Source organism: Pelophylax lessonae, assembly GCF_965119305.1.
Source record: "Pelophylax lessonae genome assembly, chromosome: 3".
NCBI lineage: Eukaryota > Metazoa > Chordata > Amphibia > Anura > Ranidae > Pelophylax > Pelophylax lessonae.
Window position 1 is genome coordinate 361,304,614 of NC_138770.1, and position 15,996 is coordinate 361,320,609.

General features: G+C 44.4%; 1 protein-coding gene across 1 annotated transcript in view; it reads left to right on the top strand.

Moving 5' to 3' along the window:
• The window catches only part of LOC309551353 (cytochrome P450 3A9-like), a 140,762-nt gene that overhangs the window by 8,051 nt on the left and 116,715 nt on the right, over window positions 1–15,996 (top strand). The window contains exon 4 of the mRNA XM_082251906.1: window positions 30–129. Within this exon, the coding sequence (XP_082108032.1) occupies window positions 30–129 (100 nt within the window). The remainder of the gene's footprint in view (window positions 1–29; window positions 130–15,996) is intronic.

Genomic DNA, 15,996 nt, shown 5'->3' on the forward strand with positions numbered 1-15,996 from the left:
AATAATGTCTGTTGTATATTTTGTTGCAGATTGTATGATGGAAGACGACCAGTTCTTGCAATTCTAGACCCTGTTTTAATTAAAGCCATTCTGGTGAAACAGTGTTACACTAACTTCATAAACAGACGGGTAAGTGTCCTTGGGGAAAATTATTTACAGCGGTTGTATACCCCGCTTGGTGATTTTTACCCACAGGTAAGCCTATAAAAAGGCTTACCTGTAGGTAAAATTAATATCTCCTAAACCTACACGGTTTAGGAGATATTCACCCTGCATGCAGTCACTGACATCAGCGGCGCATACACTCTGAAGGTCCGGCATATTGTGCCGGTACTTCAGAGCTTCTTGCCAAAACGGAGGGCTCCCGCGCTCATGCTTGGGATTGACGTCATCGCGGTTCCGGCCACTCACAGTGCTGGAGCCCACGAACACGAAAGAAACGCTGGGGGAAATAGTGCATCACAATACCTTTTGGTTTCAAGCCTGTGTAAAAATGGCATTACAAGCTGCACAATTACAAAGGAGGCTTTATGCATTTACAACAGAACTAGACACACCTATATACTATACTCACTCACCAGTAATTCAATGCTCACAAGTTCCTTGCCAACGCTGACATCTTTTCGCCAGCTTCTTCTGGATTCAGAATCTTCAGTCATCTTAATTGGCCAGGCTGGGATGACGTAACTCCTGCTAATGCTCAAAGGAGTTAATTAATTTTGTCAGATGCTAGAATTGTATGCTTAACCACCTTACCACCGGAGGATTTTGCTGTCTTACGTCTGGGCCACTTTTTGCGATTCGGCACTGTGCAACTTTAACTGACAATTGCGCGGTCATGCAACGCCGTACCCAAATTAAATTGACGTCCTTTTTTCCCCACAAATAGAGCTTTCTTTTGGTGGTATTTGATCACCTGTGCGATTTTTACTTTTTGCGCTATAAACAAAAAAAGAGTGACAATTTTGAAAAAATAACAATATTTTTCACATTTTTTTTATATGAAATTCCGTCCCCCCCCCAAAAAAAAATGTAAAAATCAAAATGTTTTAACATTTTAGGCCAATTTGTTTTCTGCTACATATTTTTGGTAAAAAAAATTGCAATAAGCGTATTTTGATTGGTTTGCGCAAAAGTTATCGCAGCTACTAACTACGGGAAATTTATGACATTTTTATTGTTTTTTTTTAACTAGTAATGGCGGCGATCTGCGATTTTTTTTTTTTGCGGGACTGCGACATTGCGGCGGACAGATCGGACCCTTGACTGACATTTTTGACACTTTTGGGGGTACCAGTGACATTACTACAGTAATCAGTGCTATAAATATGCACTGTTACTGTAAAAATGACACTGGCAGGGAAGGGGTTAACTTTTATTGGTGATCAAGGGGTTAATGTATGCCTGGTGCTTACTAACGTGTGTGGGGGGAGGGGACTATGTGACACAGGGACAGATCGCAGGTTCAGCTATGCTGAATCCTGCAATCTGACCCTGTCTGTCACTTAGGAGATCCGCCCGCTTTGTTTACACAAGCGGGCCGATCTCCACACTCGATCCCCGACGATCGGGGAAGAGCGGCGGTGATCACCGCCACTCCTCCCCTGGCCCGACTCCCGCTGTGACTGAAAACAGCGGAAGCGAGCCTCCGGTGGCGCGCGCGTGCCTGCCGAGAGAGGGGAATGTCTGGTGACGTAGGTCTACGTCGCCAGACGATAACGAGCCACTGTGCCAGTGGGAAAGTGGTTAAGCTGCGCATGTATTATGTAATACAGATTAACCAGTAAATAGTCGTGCGGCGGTCAGCCCCGGCCAGGCAAAGTGACGTAGGTCTACGTCGCTACTTCCCGCCGGTCCTGTGCGCGCTCCCGCACGCCCCCCCGACACCGATGACTTGATTGGGTTCAGAACCAATCAGTCAAAAGGTCCAGGCCAATGATTTTTGGCCTGGAACTGTAGATCGGTCCTGCCCAATCAGAATCCATTCTGAGCCTGTGAAATGTAAACACAGGCTCAGAAAAGATGTGCCCTCCTCTCCCATGATCCTTTTTGGATTCATCTCGAGAGGAGAGCACATCTAACTGTAAGTAACTGCACCAAGCACACTCACATACACTTAGATAGGCACATTTAACCCCCGATCGCCCCCTCAGTTAACCCCTACACCCCCTGTCACAACACACACTGTATACAGCATATAGCATTTTCCTATATACCTGTATAAGTGTGATTTGTGAACAGGTGTAGCGCTTGCGACCCTCCCCTTTTCCACTTAAAATACCCGCCACCCCCCAATAAAGATTTAACCCCCTGATCCCCCCTGATCACCCCCAGTTAACTCCTTCCCCCCTGTCACATTCAACACTAATACAAACGTAATATACTGTGTTTTTGTATTTTGTATTAGTGTGATTGTGATCTGAATTAGCGCTAGCGACTTAGTTTCTGTCCCAAGGAGGTTTAGGGTCCCTGCCACCCCCCCCCCCCAATAAAGATTTAACCCCCTGATCCCTCCCTGATCACCCCTACACCCCCTGTCACAACACACACTGTATACAGTATATAGCATTTTCTATATACCCGTATAAGTGTGACTTGTGACCAGGTTTAGCGCTTGCCGCCTTTCCTTTTATCCTCAGGATACCCACCACCCCCTCCCAATAAAGATTTAACCCCCTGATCCCCCCCTGATCACATCCAGTTTACCCCTTCCCCCTGTCACATTGCACACTAATACACACGTAATATAGTGTTTTTACTGTATTTTGTATTAGTGTGATCGTGACCTGAGGTTGCGCTAGCGAGTTTGTTTCTATCCCAAAGGAGGTTTAGGGTCCCAACACCCCCCCCAATAAAGATTTAACCCCCTGATCCCCCCTGATCACCCCCGTTAACCCCTTTATTGCCCTGTCACAGTGTCACTTTTATAGTGTACAGTTTTTTTTTTCTCTGATCACTATTATTAGTGACACAGGTGACATTAGCTAGTGTTAGTGTCAGTCTAAAAAAGCGCAGATCCCCAGCGCATAGTTAGAAATAACCCCTTGATTACCACACACACACACACACACACACACACACGCACTTAAACTTCTATTACTAGTATAGTGTTTGAACAGATCAATATCTGATCTGATCAGAACTATACTAGCGCCCCCATAGTTTAAGGTTCCCAAAACGCGGTATTTGCACAATCAGCACTGATTCCTGCCAGCACCTGCGTTTAACCCTTTCACCCAGGCAAGTGTACTAATCAATAGATTACTGTCACTAAAAAACACAACACACAAAACCGCTGTGTTAGCAGAGTCAGGCCTGATCCCTGCTAGCATTAGCAGTTTTTTTTGGTAGCGCTTGAAATAGTCCTTGACAACCAGGTGCTTTTATTACCTGTGAGTCAACACCACTGTACAGGTAAATTTAGTTACCAAAATGTCCAAACTTTTGTACAGTGGTGAAGAGGCTTATAGTATACTGGCAGTGTCAGATGATAGCAATGGGGAAGCTACACTGGCCGAATTACTGTCAGTATATGAACCTGATGACAGCAGCGGCTCCCTGACAAATAGCTCCGACGACAGATGGGTCCCTGTTAGACCCAGGCGTACCCGACCCCATTCTGGAGTTGTTGAGATGCAGGAATCGCAGGGTACTCGTATGGAGCAGAGTGTGGTTACTATTGCCACTCGTCCTTCTGGCAACCTGGCAAGCGCCAGCGGCCTAGTACACCCTGGACCTAATACAACCAGCAATGCAGTAACACTTGGTGACGTGGCGAGTCCCATAAGTGCAGTTGAAGCTGGTGCGGCGGCTAGCACGAGTAGTGGCCCGCAGCCACCGCGTATTCGAAGACAGGCCCGTAGAGCCCATAGTGCCCTCCCTGATGCGCTGGCATATCCCAATTGGCAACCCACTGATTCTACAGCGCCAGTATTTCCCCCATTCACTGCCCAACCTGGAATCCACATGGAGACAGCTGGTTTTATGCCCCTGAACTTTTTTGAGCTGTTCTTCACGGAAGATCTTTACAGATCTATTGTGGATCAATCAAATTTATACGCACAACAATTCATCGCCGCCAACCCAAATTCGCCCCTTTCCAGACCATTCGGCTGGAAACCTATAACGGTTTCCGATTTTAAAATCTTTCTGGGCCTTTCCCTCCACATGGGCATAACTAAACAGAGTGAATTGCAGTTATATTGGTCCACTAGCCCACTTCACCATATGCGCATGTACTCTGCCTCCATGTTCAGGGTGAGATATGAGCAAATTCTGCGATTTATGCATTTCAGCGTCAATGAAATCTGTCGTCCTCGGGGAGACCCTGAATATGATCGGCTCCACAAAATTCGGCCCCTCATAGACCACTTCAATCAGCGGTTTGCAGCCTTGTTTACCCCCAAACAAGTTGTCTCATTACATTTACTGGCCGCCTTGCTATGAAATAGTACCTCCCCAGCAATCGTGCCAAGTACGGGGTCAAGCTGTATAAACTGTGTGACAGTTAGTTTCCGGGTCTATGAGGGAAAAGATAGCACTGTGGAGCCCCAAAACTGCCCAGACTACATAGGGAGCAGTGGCAAGATTGTTTGGGACTTGGTGTCACCCTTATCCGGAAAGGGGTACCATTTGTACGTGGACAACTTTTACACAAGCGTACCACGATTTAGTCATCTGCTCGAATTACAAATTGGCACATGTGGCACCGTGCGACCTAATCCCCGGGGCTTCCCCCAACGGCTTGTAAATTCCCGTCTTAGTCGGGGGGCGAGAGCCTGCTTGAAAACTGACAAATTGCTTGCGGTGAGGTGGAGGGATACACGGGATGTTTATGTTCTGTCCACCCTTCATGCAGACACGACGATCCAAATTCCTACGGCAACTGGCGTTATGGAGAAACCCCTCTGTGTCCACGAATATAACCTTAATATGGGAGGGGTGGACCTTAACGTCCAGCTTTTGGCGCCGTATTTAGTTGCCCATAAAGGCAGACGCTGGTACAAAAAAGTGTCTGTTTACCTTTACCAATTGGCTATGCTGAATGCCTTTGTCCTATACAGGGCGTCAGGATGAACTGGATCCTTCCGGGAATTCCAGGAAGTGATCATCCTTGCCTACCTGTACCCAGGAGGCATGCCTGCCCAACTTCCCCTTCCAGATGCAGGGAGCCGGCTGCATGAGAGGCATTTTTCATATGTCCTCCCGAGTACCCCTACCCAAAGATACCCCCAAAGAAGATGTCGTGTCTGTAGCAGGCGCTTATTTAGGCGTGACAACCGTTATTATTGTCCCAAATGTCCTGACCAACCTGGTCTCTGCATCAGGGAATGTTTCGAGCGCTACCATACACTAGTGGAGTATTAGTGTAGGGTACAGCACGACACAGTGTAGAGCACACAAACACAGGGCCTCGAAATATGTTGGATGTCTATCGACATTTTGAGAGACCCAAGCTGGAAAAATCGCAGTCGCAAATCGAGAAACAACAGTTAGAAAGAAAAATAAAAGGATCCAAAAACTGTTGTTGTGTCAGTCATTTTATATGTTCTTCTACTCTTCCTACTGTACTTTTACTGTACTTTGTTTGTTTTTCATTCTTTTGTGACCTGTTTCTCTTGCAGGTACTCGTCGGCTGCCACAGCATTGATTTTATATATTCTGACACAAACAGCGTTTGCGCTCAGCATATATGGATACCTTTGCTGGCAGCAGCTGTGGTGATTTTCTGATTTCAGCACTGCAGTTAAAATCCTATTTTGGTATACGTGGATAGTGTCGTGTATACCCATCATTAAATTAAGTGGGTGGATGTTTAGGCGGTTAATGGTGGGTAATACTACGCATTATTCCTGTGCTGATTTCTGATAGGTTCTCTTTTTTTTCGTTCAGCCCACAGGCTGCATGAAAAAAAAAAAACCTACACTATATGCCAAACAAGGACCAGCAATGTACTGGTACGTTGCTGGACTTTGAGTGGTTATACCAGGATGATGCCTGCAGATTTAGGCATCATCTTGGTATCGTTTTTTACAGCCAGCTGTCGGCTTACATGTAAAAGCAATCCTAGCAGGTAATTGGCCGCTAGACTGCTTTTACATGCAGTGGGACGGGCCTCCCCCCCCACCGCCGCCTTCTGCAGCCTTCCGTGGTTTTTCTCGGGCTCTCCTGTCCCACCAGTTAACCCGAGAGTGCAGCCGGTGGTTCAATTATCTAACCATAGAGCTAATTGGAGATGAGAATGGCTCTAATCATTTCTATGGCCTAAGATACCGGAAGCTACGAGCATTTCATGACTTCTGTTTCGCCAGAAATAAACAGGGCCATTGGGAAATTGGGAAAGTATTTTATCACACCAATTTTGGTGTGGTCAGATGCGTTAAGGTCAGAGGAGAGATCTAGAGTCTAAAAGACCCCAATTTTTTTTTAAAAAGAGTACCTGTCACTACAGATTGCTATCATAGGAGATATTTAAATTCACTGTGATAACAATAAAAATTATACAAAAAAAATGAAAGGAAAGGTGTCAAAATAACATAAAAAGCAAAATAAAATAAAAAATCAAGCCCCCCCCTGTCCCCCCGTGCTTGCGCGCAATGGCGCACGCAAGCGTTGGTCTAGTGTCATATGTAAAACACAATTGCAGCATGCATGTGAGGTATCGCCGTGAATGCCAGGTCGAGTGCAGTAATTCTTGCAGTAGACCTCCTCTGTAAGTCTAAAGTGGTAACCTGTAAAGACTTTTAAAGGTTTTTAAAAATGTACGTACTTTGTTGCCGCTGCACAGGCGTGCGCAATTTTTAAAGCATGTCATGTTTGGTATCTATGTACTCGGCATAAGATCATCTTTTAAATTTTACCAAACAAATTGGAATTATATAGTGTATTTGTGCAATAAATTTTAAAAAAAATTATTTTTTTCGCAGAAATTGCGTTTGGAAAATCTGTGTGCAAATACCGTGTGACAAAAAAATTTGCAACATCCACCATTTTATTCTATAGGGCCTCTGCTTAAAAGAAATATATAATGTTTGGGGGTTCAAAGTAATTTTCTAGTAAAAAAAAATAATATTTTTTCATGTAAACAAAAAGTCACAGAAAAGGCTTGGTTTTCAAGTGGTTAGAAGAGTGGGTGATGTGTGGATACGATTGAGCATAAAATGCCGAGACAGTTCAAACACCCCCCAAATGACCCCTTTTTGAAAAGTAGACACCTAAAGCTATTTGCTTTGGTGGAGGCATGGTGAGTCCATGGAATATTTTATATTTTGCCACAAGTGTCGGGAAAATTATTATTTCTTTTTTTTTTTTCTGTTGTTTTTTTACAGAAAGTTGTCACTAAATGATATATTGCTCACGCATGCCATGGGAATATGTGAAATGACACCCCAAAATACATTCTGTTGCTTCTCCTGAGTACAGGGATACCACATGTGTGAGACTTTTTGGGACCATAGCTGTGTACGCGACCCCGAAAACCAATCCCCATCTTCAGGTTTTCTAATGGCGTAAATTGCTGATTTTACCCCTGACTACCTGTCACAGTTTCAGAGGCCCTGAAATTTCAAGATAGCACAACCCCCCCCCCCCCAAATGACCCCATTTTGCAAAGTAGACACTCCAAGCTATTGGCTGAGAAGCATGGTGAGTCCATGGAATAGTTTATATTTTGCCACAAGTTTCGGGAAAATTATAATTTTTTTTTTTGTTTTTTTACACAAAGTTGTCAGTAAATGATATAATGCTCACACATGCCATGGGTATATGTGAAATGACACCCCAAAATACATTCTGCTGCTTCTCCTGAGTACAGGGATACCCCATGTGTGAGACTTTTTGTCAGTCTAGCCGCGTACAGGACCAGGAAAACCAATCCGCACCTTCTGGCTTTCTAAGGGCGTAAATTGTTGATCTCACTCCTTACTACCTATTACACTTTTGAAGTCCATGAAATGCCAAGATGGCACAAACCCCCCCCCCCCCCCCAATGACCCCATTTTGCAAAGTCGACACTCCAATCTATTTTCTGAGAGGCATGGTGAGTATTTTGCAGCTCTCATTTTTTTTTGGAAAATGCATTTTTTTCCTCCTTTTTTTTCATTTTCCAAAATTTTGTGACAAAAAGTGAGATCTGCAAAACACTCAACATGCCTCTCTGCTAATAGCTTAGGGTGTCGACTTTCCGAAAAGGGGTCATTTGGGGGGGGGAGTTGTGCTGTCTTGGCATTTCATGGCCTCCGAAACTGTGATAGGTAGTCAGGAGTGAAACCAACAATTTACGCCCTTGAAAAGCCTGAAAGTGGGGATTGGTTTCGGGGTCCTGTACTCGGCTAGACTGCAAAAAAGTCTCACACATGGGGTATCCCTGTACTCAGGAGAAGCAGCAGAATCTTCCCGGAAATTGTGTTAAAATATAAAATATTCCATGGACTCCCCATGCCTCATGTCTCATCAAATAGCTTGGGGTGTCTACTTTCCAAAATGGGTTCATTTGGGGGGGGTGGGTTTGTGCTATCTTGGAATTTTAGGGCCTCCGAAACTGTGACAGGTAGTGCAGAGGTGACATGCACAATTTACGCCATTAGAAAACCTGAGAGTGTTGATTGGTTTTCGCGGTCCTGTACACAGCTAGGCTCCCAAAAAGTCTCACACATGGGGCATCCCCATACTCGGGAGAAGCGGAAGAATGTATTTTGGGGTGTCATTCCACATATACTCATGTCATGTGTGAGAAATATATCTTTTAGTGACCACATTACGTAAAAAAAAAAAAAAAAAAGAAATTGTAATTTTCCCAAAACTTGTGGCAAAATATAAAATATTCCATGGACTCACCATGCCACTCAGCAAACAGCTTAGGGTGTCCACTTTCTAAAATGGGGTAATTTGGGGGGGTTTTGTGGTATCTTGACATTTCAGGGCCTCCTAAACCGTTATAGGTAGTGAGAAAATGCAATGAAAAATGTACGCCCTTTGAAATTCTGATGGTGGTGATTTGTTTTCGGGCTCTCGTACACTGTTAGGCTCCCAAAAAGTCTCACATATGTGGTATCCCTGTACTCAGGAGAAGCAGCAGAATATATTTTGGGGTGTGATTACACATATACCCATGGCATGTGTGAGCAATATATCACTTCAGTGACAACTTTGTGTAAAAAAAAAAAAAAAAAAAAACAATTATTTTTTTAGTCATTTTTCAAACACCTGTGACAAAAAAATGAAATATTCAATGAGCTCAACATGCCTCTCAGAACATTCCTTAGGATGTCTACTTTCCAAAAAGTGGTAGTTTGGGGGGGGGGGGGTTGTACTGTCCTGCCATTTTAGCACTTCATGAAATGAGATAGGCAGTCAGAAATTAAAGCTGCGTAAATTTCAGTATTTACACCATAGTTTGTAGACGCTATAACTTTTGCGCAAACCAATAAAAATACGCTCATTGAATTTTTTTTTTGTCAAAGACATGTAGCTAAATATATTTTGGCCAAAAAAAATTACATAAATTGAGTATATTGGATATTTTTTAAAAGACAAAGTTGAAAATTTCATTTTTTCGCAAAATTTTCACTCTTTTTTTATTAATATCGCAAAAAATGAAAAGCGCAGAGGTGATCAAATACCACCAAAAGAAAGCTCTGTTTGTGGAAAAAAAAGGACGTAAATTTCGTTTGGGTACAGCATTACATGACCGCGCAATTGTCAGTTAAAGTCACGAAGTGCCAAGTTGAAAAAAGGGGTCTGGTCAGGAAGGGGGTAAAATCTTCCGGGGCTTAAGTGGTTAAGTATCCCAAATGATTATGTTAAAAGTTTGGAAACTATAAATAGTGAATTATGTGATTATTACTGAATTAGGCTTCGTTCACACTATGGCCTTTCGGATCGCGGGCGGAAACACTGCAATTCTGCCCACGATTCTGAATCGCCACAACTTGCGAGACACCCTTGCAATCCCTACTATTTACAATGGCACTCAAATCGCGGCACAATTTTGCTGTGATTGTCGCCCAACGAATCACGGTAAAATCACGCAAACAGTATCGTGGGACGCCTGTCGCCCAAAAATTGTTCCGGAACTTCTTGTAGTCTCCAGAATGCCATAGTGTGAACAGGGCTTTAGCCCTCCTTTACATTGAACGCGCCTTTGAAATTGTGTGACTTCATCTAAACTCGCACTATCAAAGCTTCATTTCAGTCCGACTTCAGCGGAAACTTGAAAGACATCTGTGTGGGTTCATGCACAAATGTCTATTGAAGTCGCAAAAAGTAGTGCAGGAACTACTTTTAAAAATCGGTGCAGTGCCGCAAAGTTAGCGTCGCACTGATTGGGACGGTGCCATTGCCGGCAATAGGCTGTAATTTGTCATGCGCTTTGACCTGTCAAATCGCACCAATTTTACTAAGCTGTAGCTGTAAGGATCTTCTAGCACAGCAGCTGAAACCAAACCTCTAGAAAGAGAAAGAATAATAAGGAAAAAACGATATATATATGTAACACTGCCCCCTTGGGGGTTGCTTGTAGTTGTATGTTCTTCTGTGCCACTTTGACCCTGTGAACTGTCCAGCCCTTATAACACTAGGTTAAGACATGTTGTGTATACCTTTAAATGACACACTGACATAATGTGTTTTAACTCTTTAGCTTTGCTTTACTCAAAAAGAAAGCTTAAAAGGAGTATTAATAAACCGGGCCATGGATAAACAGCCAGGGCTTAGTTGATATAACAAGTAATAAACCAATATACACAGTACCTTACAGTAAGTAAATGAATCTCTCAGGAAGTTATAAATTGTTATATGAAATACTCCTGCTAAAGGGGATCCCTGGGCCAGCCTATAATACCTATATCCTAATGAGAGATGAGGTAATCTAGATACCAGTAGCGTGTCCCCTTTAAAAGCAATAAGATAGCAATGTTCAGAATGCAAGGCCTTGCTATTATCTTCACCGGCAGTTGGAGCTCATAGAACAAATGATTCCCCAGTGTAGCACAGTGTGAGACAGGCAATGCAAGATAGCTGTTTCTGATTAATGATGATCCACTAAGTGATTCAAATGTAGGGTGTTCAAGAGAACAAGAGAATCCTGCCAACTCCAACTCGATCAGGGATGCTGCAGGGATGCTGCAGGGATGTCCGTGATGTAGCAAGTGTTATCCATCCCGCCTAGGCTGAGTCTGCAGACAGCTGGGTGGCAGGCAGTAGGCCGCAGTCCTCTCTCTCTGCGGCAGACAGATGCACACACAATGAATACCGGAAAGCAAGAGAGCCTGGGACTGATCAGCAGATCCCTTTATAGTATCTCCACAGTTCTCTCCTGGAGCGAATGGCCTGCTGGGAGGTGTAGTTCATGAACAGTTCAACAGTGCAGTAATATTCTTCCAAAAGACTACAGTTCCCACAATTCTTTTGTTGCAGTCTCAGGAGTATGATGCATGAAATCTGAGACCAACATTAGAGGAGCACAGAGACAGTCTGAGAGCAGGGAATAAGTCTGCAGTGTCAGATAATGGTAGTCCGCTACCGGCTGCATCCCCCCCACTTGAAAGTCTTTGGTCCCTGAAGACAGAATATAACTTCATTAAAGTAGTTACTAAGTAATGTCTCAAAAATAATTGAAAATATAAGTTCTGCTAACCCGAACCTACAGTAGCAAATAGCTGGCTAATAGAGGGATTTTCCAACAGTAAACTATACAAGTCATCAGACAAAGTTAAATCATTTTCATAACAGACCAAAATTAGGTTAGTGGCCCACCCAGAAGTGTCAGGGGGTGGGACAGGTTCATCCTCTACCAAAGGTTCGGTAGAGGAGCCTGGCACTTGACTAGAACGTTGAGCTGTAGAAAAAAGTTAATCTGAACTTTCTCCAATGGTGTCATATGTCATATGTCAGTCTCTTGGGTGGATGGATTTCCCATCTATGCCTGGAATACATGTTTTCTGTGGTTTCAGGCTCACGCCCCAGGCCCCAAAAACTACAACCAGGCTCTGGTTCTTCTAAACTATTGAGAGCAGTTCCTTCTCCTTCATCGTGGGTGGAGGGTAAGGATCTTCTCCAACAATTGGCACTTCAGGGTTGTCAGCTGGTTCTAGCTTAACCCCTCCAGTTCCTCTTATAGGAGATGATGCAGGTCTCTGTATCTTGACAGGCTGATGTTCTACCCTTTCAGGTGGAGACACAGCACTTACATCTTCCATTGAAGGCTGAGAAACACTGGTGGTGTCTTCGAGTGGGGGAAACTACAACCAGTCAAGAGTCAGTTCTTCGTTGTAACTCCCTTCTTCCTCATCCTCTTGGAGTGTAGGTTTGGGTGTCCGACAGGTTCTAGACCTTAAATTAGGAGAGCGGGATTTATCAGAACAAGGGGGTGAAGACACCCAAATGGCCTCAGATATGGGAAAAAGGTGGTTTTGATGCCAGGTTTTAAGCAGACCTGTCTTTCTTTCTAGGCGGATCTGGTGCACACGAAGTCCAGGTAACTGTCTGCAGATGATGTAAGGTTGGAAACGCCATTGATCGGCTAGTTTGTGTTTACCTGGCACTCCAAGATTGCGTAACAACACTCGATCCCCTGGTTGCAAGTCCTAAACTCTCACTTTGAGATTGAAATTTATTTTGTTTTTTGTTCGCTTGCAGTGGATGCTTCTTGGGCTTTCTCATAAGTAGTTTTCAGATTCCTTCACAGCCTATTGACATATCCTCGATAAGAGGCCTGAGAGGTGCGATCTGAAGATGTTTCGAAAGTTAAGTCCACAGGCAGATGGGCCTCCCTCCTTAACATCAGTCGGTAGGGGGACTACCCAGTAGAGTCGTTCACTGTGCTATTGTAAGCGCGGACTACAGCGGCAATATGATTACCCCAGTGTTGTTTCTTCTCTAACAGCAAAGATCCCAGCATGTTCTACAAAGTGTGATTGAAATGTTCTGGTTGCGGAATCCCTTAAAGGATGATAAGGGGTGGTTCTGGGCTTTTGAATGCTTAACAGTTGGCAGAGACATTTTTCTAATTTACTTTTAAAATCCCGACCTTGATCCGAGTGAAGACGCTGGAGCAGGCCGTAATGAATGAAGAAATTCTCCACCAGAGTCTTGGCAACTGTGCTGGCTTGTTGATCCTTGGTCGGGAAAGCTTGAGCATAACGGGTGAAATGATCTGTCACAACCAGGACATTACTACGCCCACTCAGGTCAGGTTCTAGACACAAGAAGTCAATGCGCACCAGTTCCATTGGCCCTTGACTTCGTTGATGGCCCATTGGGGCAGCTCGGCTGGGCGAAGTCTTTCTCTGGATGCACTGAATGCAAGAACGACAATAACTTTTAACTTCTGTCCTCGTAGAGGGCCAATAGAAACAATCCCTAACTAGCTAAAGGGTTCTATCCAGTCCCAGGTGTCCATGATCATGTCAACACTATTAACCTGTGCTTTTCAGAAAGCAACAATTGTCAAACACCTTCTGGTTCTTCAGATGGACACTTCCGATATACAATCCCATCTTCTAATTGCATTAGTTCCCATTCTTTGTAAGCTACTTTAGCGCCATCAACCAAACTTATCTGTAGCAGTCTTGAGCCACCAATGCTTTCTTGACAAGGTCACATAGTGGATCTTCCCGCTGATCCCTTCTCAGATCATCCTTTGTCAGGTGAGACAATTCTTGACTGCACACTTGAGTCAGATCACAGTAGTATCGAGGTACTGCGAAACAACAACAAGAGAAGGGCGCATCGACCTAGTGCATTACCACTAAAAATGTTTTATTAAAATCATAAAAACAGCATACATTATACTAACAAACGCATGATAATTGCACGCATGTAAAAGAAGTGGAACCAATCGCATCTAAGATGGCTGGGAAGCACCAATGGTGCCAGGAGACCTGATGGCATCCTAGCTGATGCGTTTCGAGGGAGAACCCTCTTCCTCTGAGCCAAAATTACTTTCTCTTGTTGTTCTCTTGTTGCTGTTTTGCAGTATATTCAGATACCCATGGTCCTGAGGGGGCAGCAAGACCTTAGGTTGATAATAAAGATCACATAGACCACTCACCTTCTTGCATACCACTTGGGCGCAGGAGACATACTGTCTTGGTCTATGTGACGGACTCCGGACACTCCGACTGGGTATCAACACCAAGAAGCTGCTACCTAAGCGCTAGAACACGAGATCCGTGAATCTGGCTATAGTTACCCCAAGGACTCGACAGTACCAGTTTTGGATTCAACCAGAATAAAACTGTTGATTCAAACATAGACACAAAGAGATATACACTGTGGGACAACCCCCCCCCCCCCTTCTTAGCAGCCAATCCACATACATATATAAATTCTATAATAGATTGATCTTAAGGCAGACAGAAACAATAGAACAATGGGATACAGGCACTTAACAATAACAAACCCCACCCCACCTCACTATCTAGCAAGGGTCTATGAGACACTCCTACAATATTCTAGCAATCTGAAAAGTCAAATTGTCTATCTCTATATATCTCTTGAGGGACATTGTCCAGAAATATTAATGTCCCAAGGGAAAGAGGCCTTTACTCTTTCAACACAAACCACACATATAGAACCCAGGATAACCAGGGTAACAGGAAATGCTGAGTCAGGTGTGGTTGTACAGCGAGTCTGATTAGTGCAGACCCGACTGGGGTTCTTGGTTACCCTGTGCCCCTAATAGGCACAGGGTGACTTACACATAAGAGGGGCCGGGGAAGCTGGACAAGGAGTTTCCCAAACTCTCTAAGGTAATCTGGGTTCCATAAGCCCCCCAGCCAAAGTGACTCACGTCACAGTCTATTTGTATCGAGGTACTCCTTCGGGGGTCAGATGTATCCAATTTCGGGCACCATCATCTGAAACATATGGTCTTCGGGATAAAGCATCTGCATCCCAATTTCCTTTCCCTGGCCGATACTTCAAGCTGAATTGAAATTTGGACAGTGCAGCCAACCACCAATGTCAAGTGGCATCCAACTTAGCAGTAGACAACAGATAGGTCAAGGGATTGTGATCTGTTTTTACCACAAACGAAGCTCCAGACAAGTAGTCTTGCAGCTTGTCTACTACTGCCCCTTTGAGGGCCAGAAACTCTAACTTGTGCACAGGGTAGTCTTCTCAAAGGAAGTAAGACTTTGACTCACATATCGACGCTATCGGACGAAGCTTCCCTGCCGTCGCTTGATAGAGAACTCCTCTGAGCCCATCTTGGCTAGAGTCCACATGCAACTCATATGGCTTGGAAGAGTCAGCGTAGGCCAGAACTGGGGCTTCTGTAAGGCTCTCCTTCAAACGTTTAAAAGCCTTTTCACACTTTGGAGTTCATTGATCCTGAACAGACTCACACAGTCTTCTAGGCCCCAATGGCCTTTGCTCCCCTGGACTCAACTTCTGCGACTCTTCATTCCCTTCTCTCTGCAACAACTTGTTCAGAGGTCTTGCAATTTGCACAAAATTCTTCACAAATCTTCTATCATAGGAGAAAATTTTTAGAAAGGACCTCAGTTCTGTAACTGTCCTTGGTCGAGGCAGTGGTAACAGCATCCAGCTTTCGTATGTCAGTGGCTACTCCATTGGCCGAGACTACATGCCTTAAGTAAGTAACTGACATCTGGTAGAATTGGCATTTTTCCAACAACAACTTCAGCCCCTCTGCATGAAGCCTCTGGAAGACCTTTTCGAGTCATGCCTCGTGTTCCTCTAGGGCAGGGATGGGGAACCTATGGTTCGGGGGGCGTATGCGGCCCCCGGAGTCATCTGGTCCGGCCCCCCATGCAGCGGAGTCTGTGTCTCTCAGCTGATCTGTCAGAATGGAGCCGATGCTTCCTGTATAGTTCCTGCTCCGTTATGACAGTCTGAGTGAGTCACAGGCGGAGTGATATCAAATGCACTCCGCCTGTGACCAATACAGGAAACATCACCTCTTCCTCCAGCGTGGCGCTGCTACACTTCTCCTAGCCAGCATTTCCCGCCAGTAGCACACACAGCAGTACC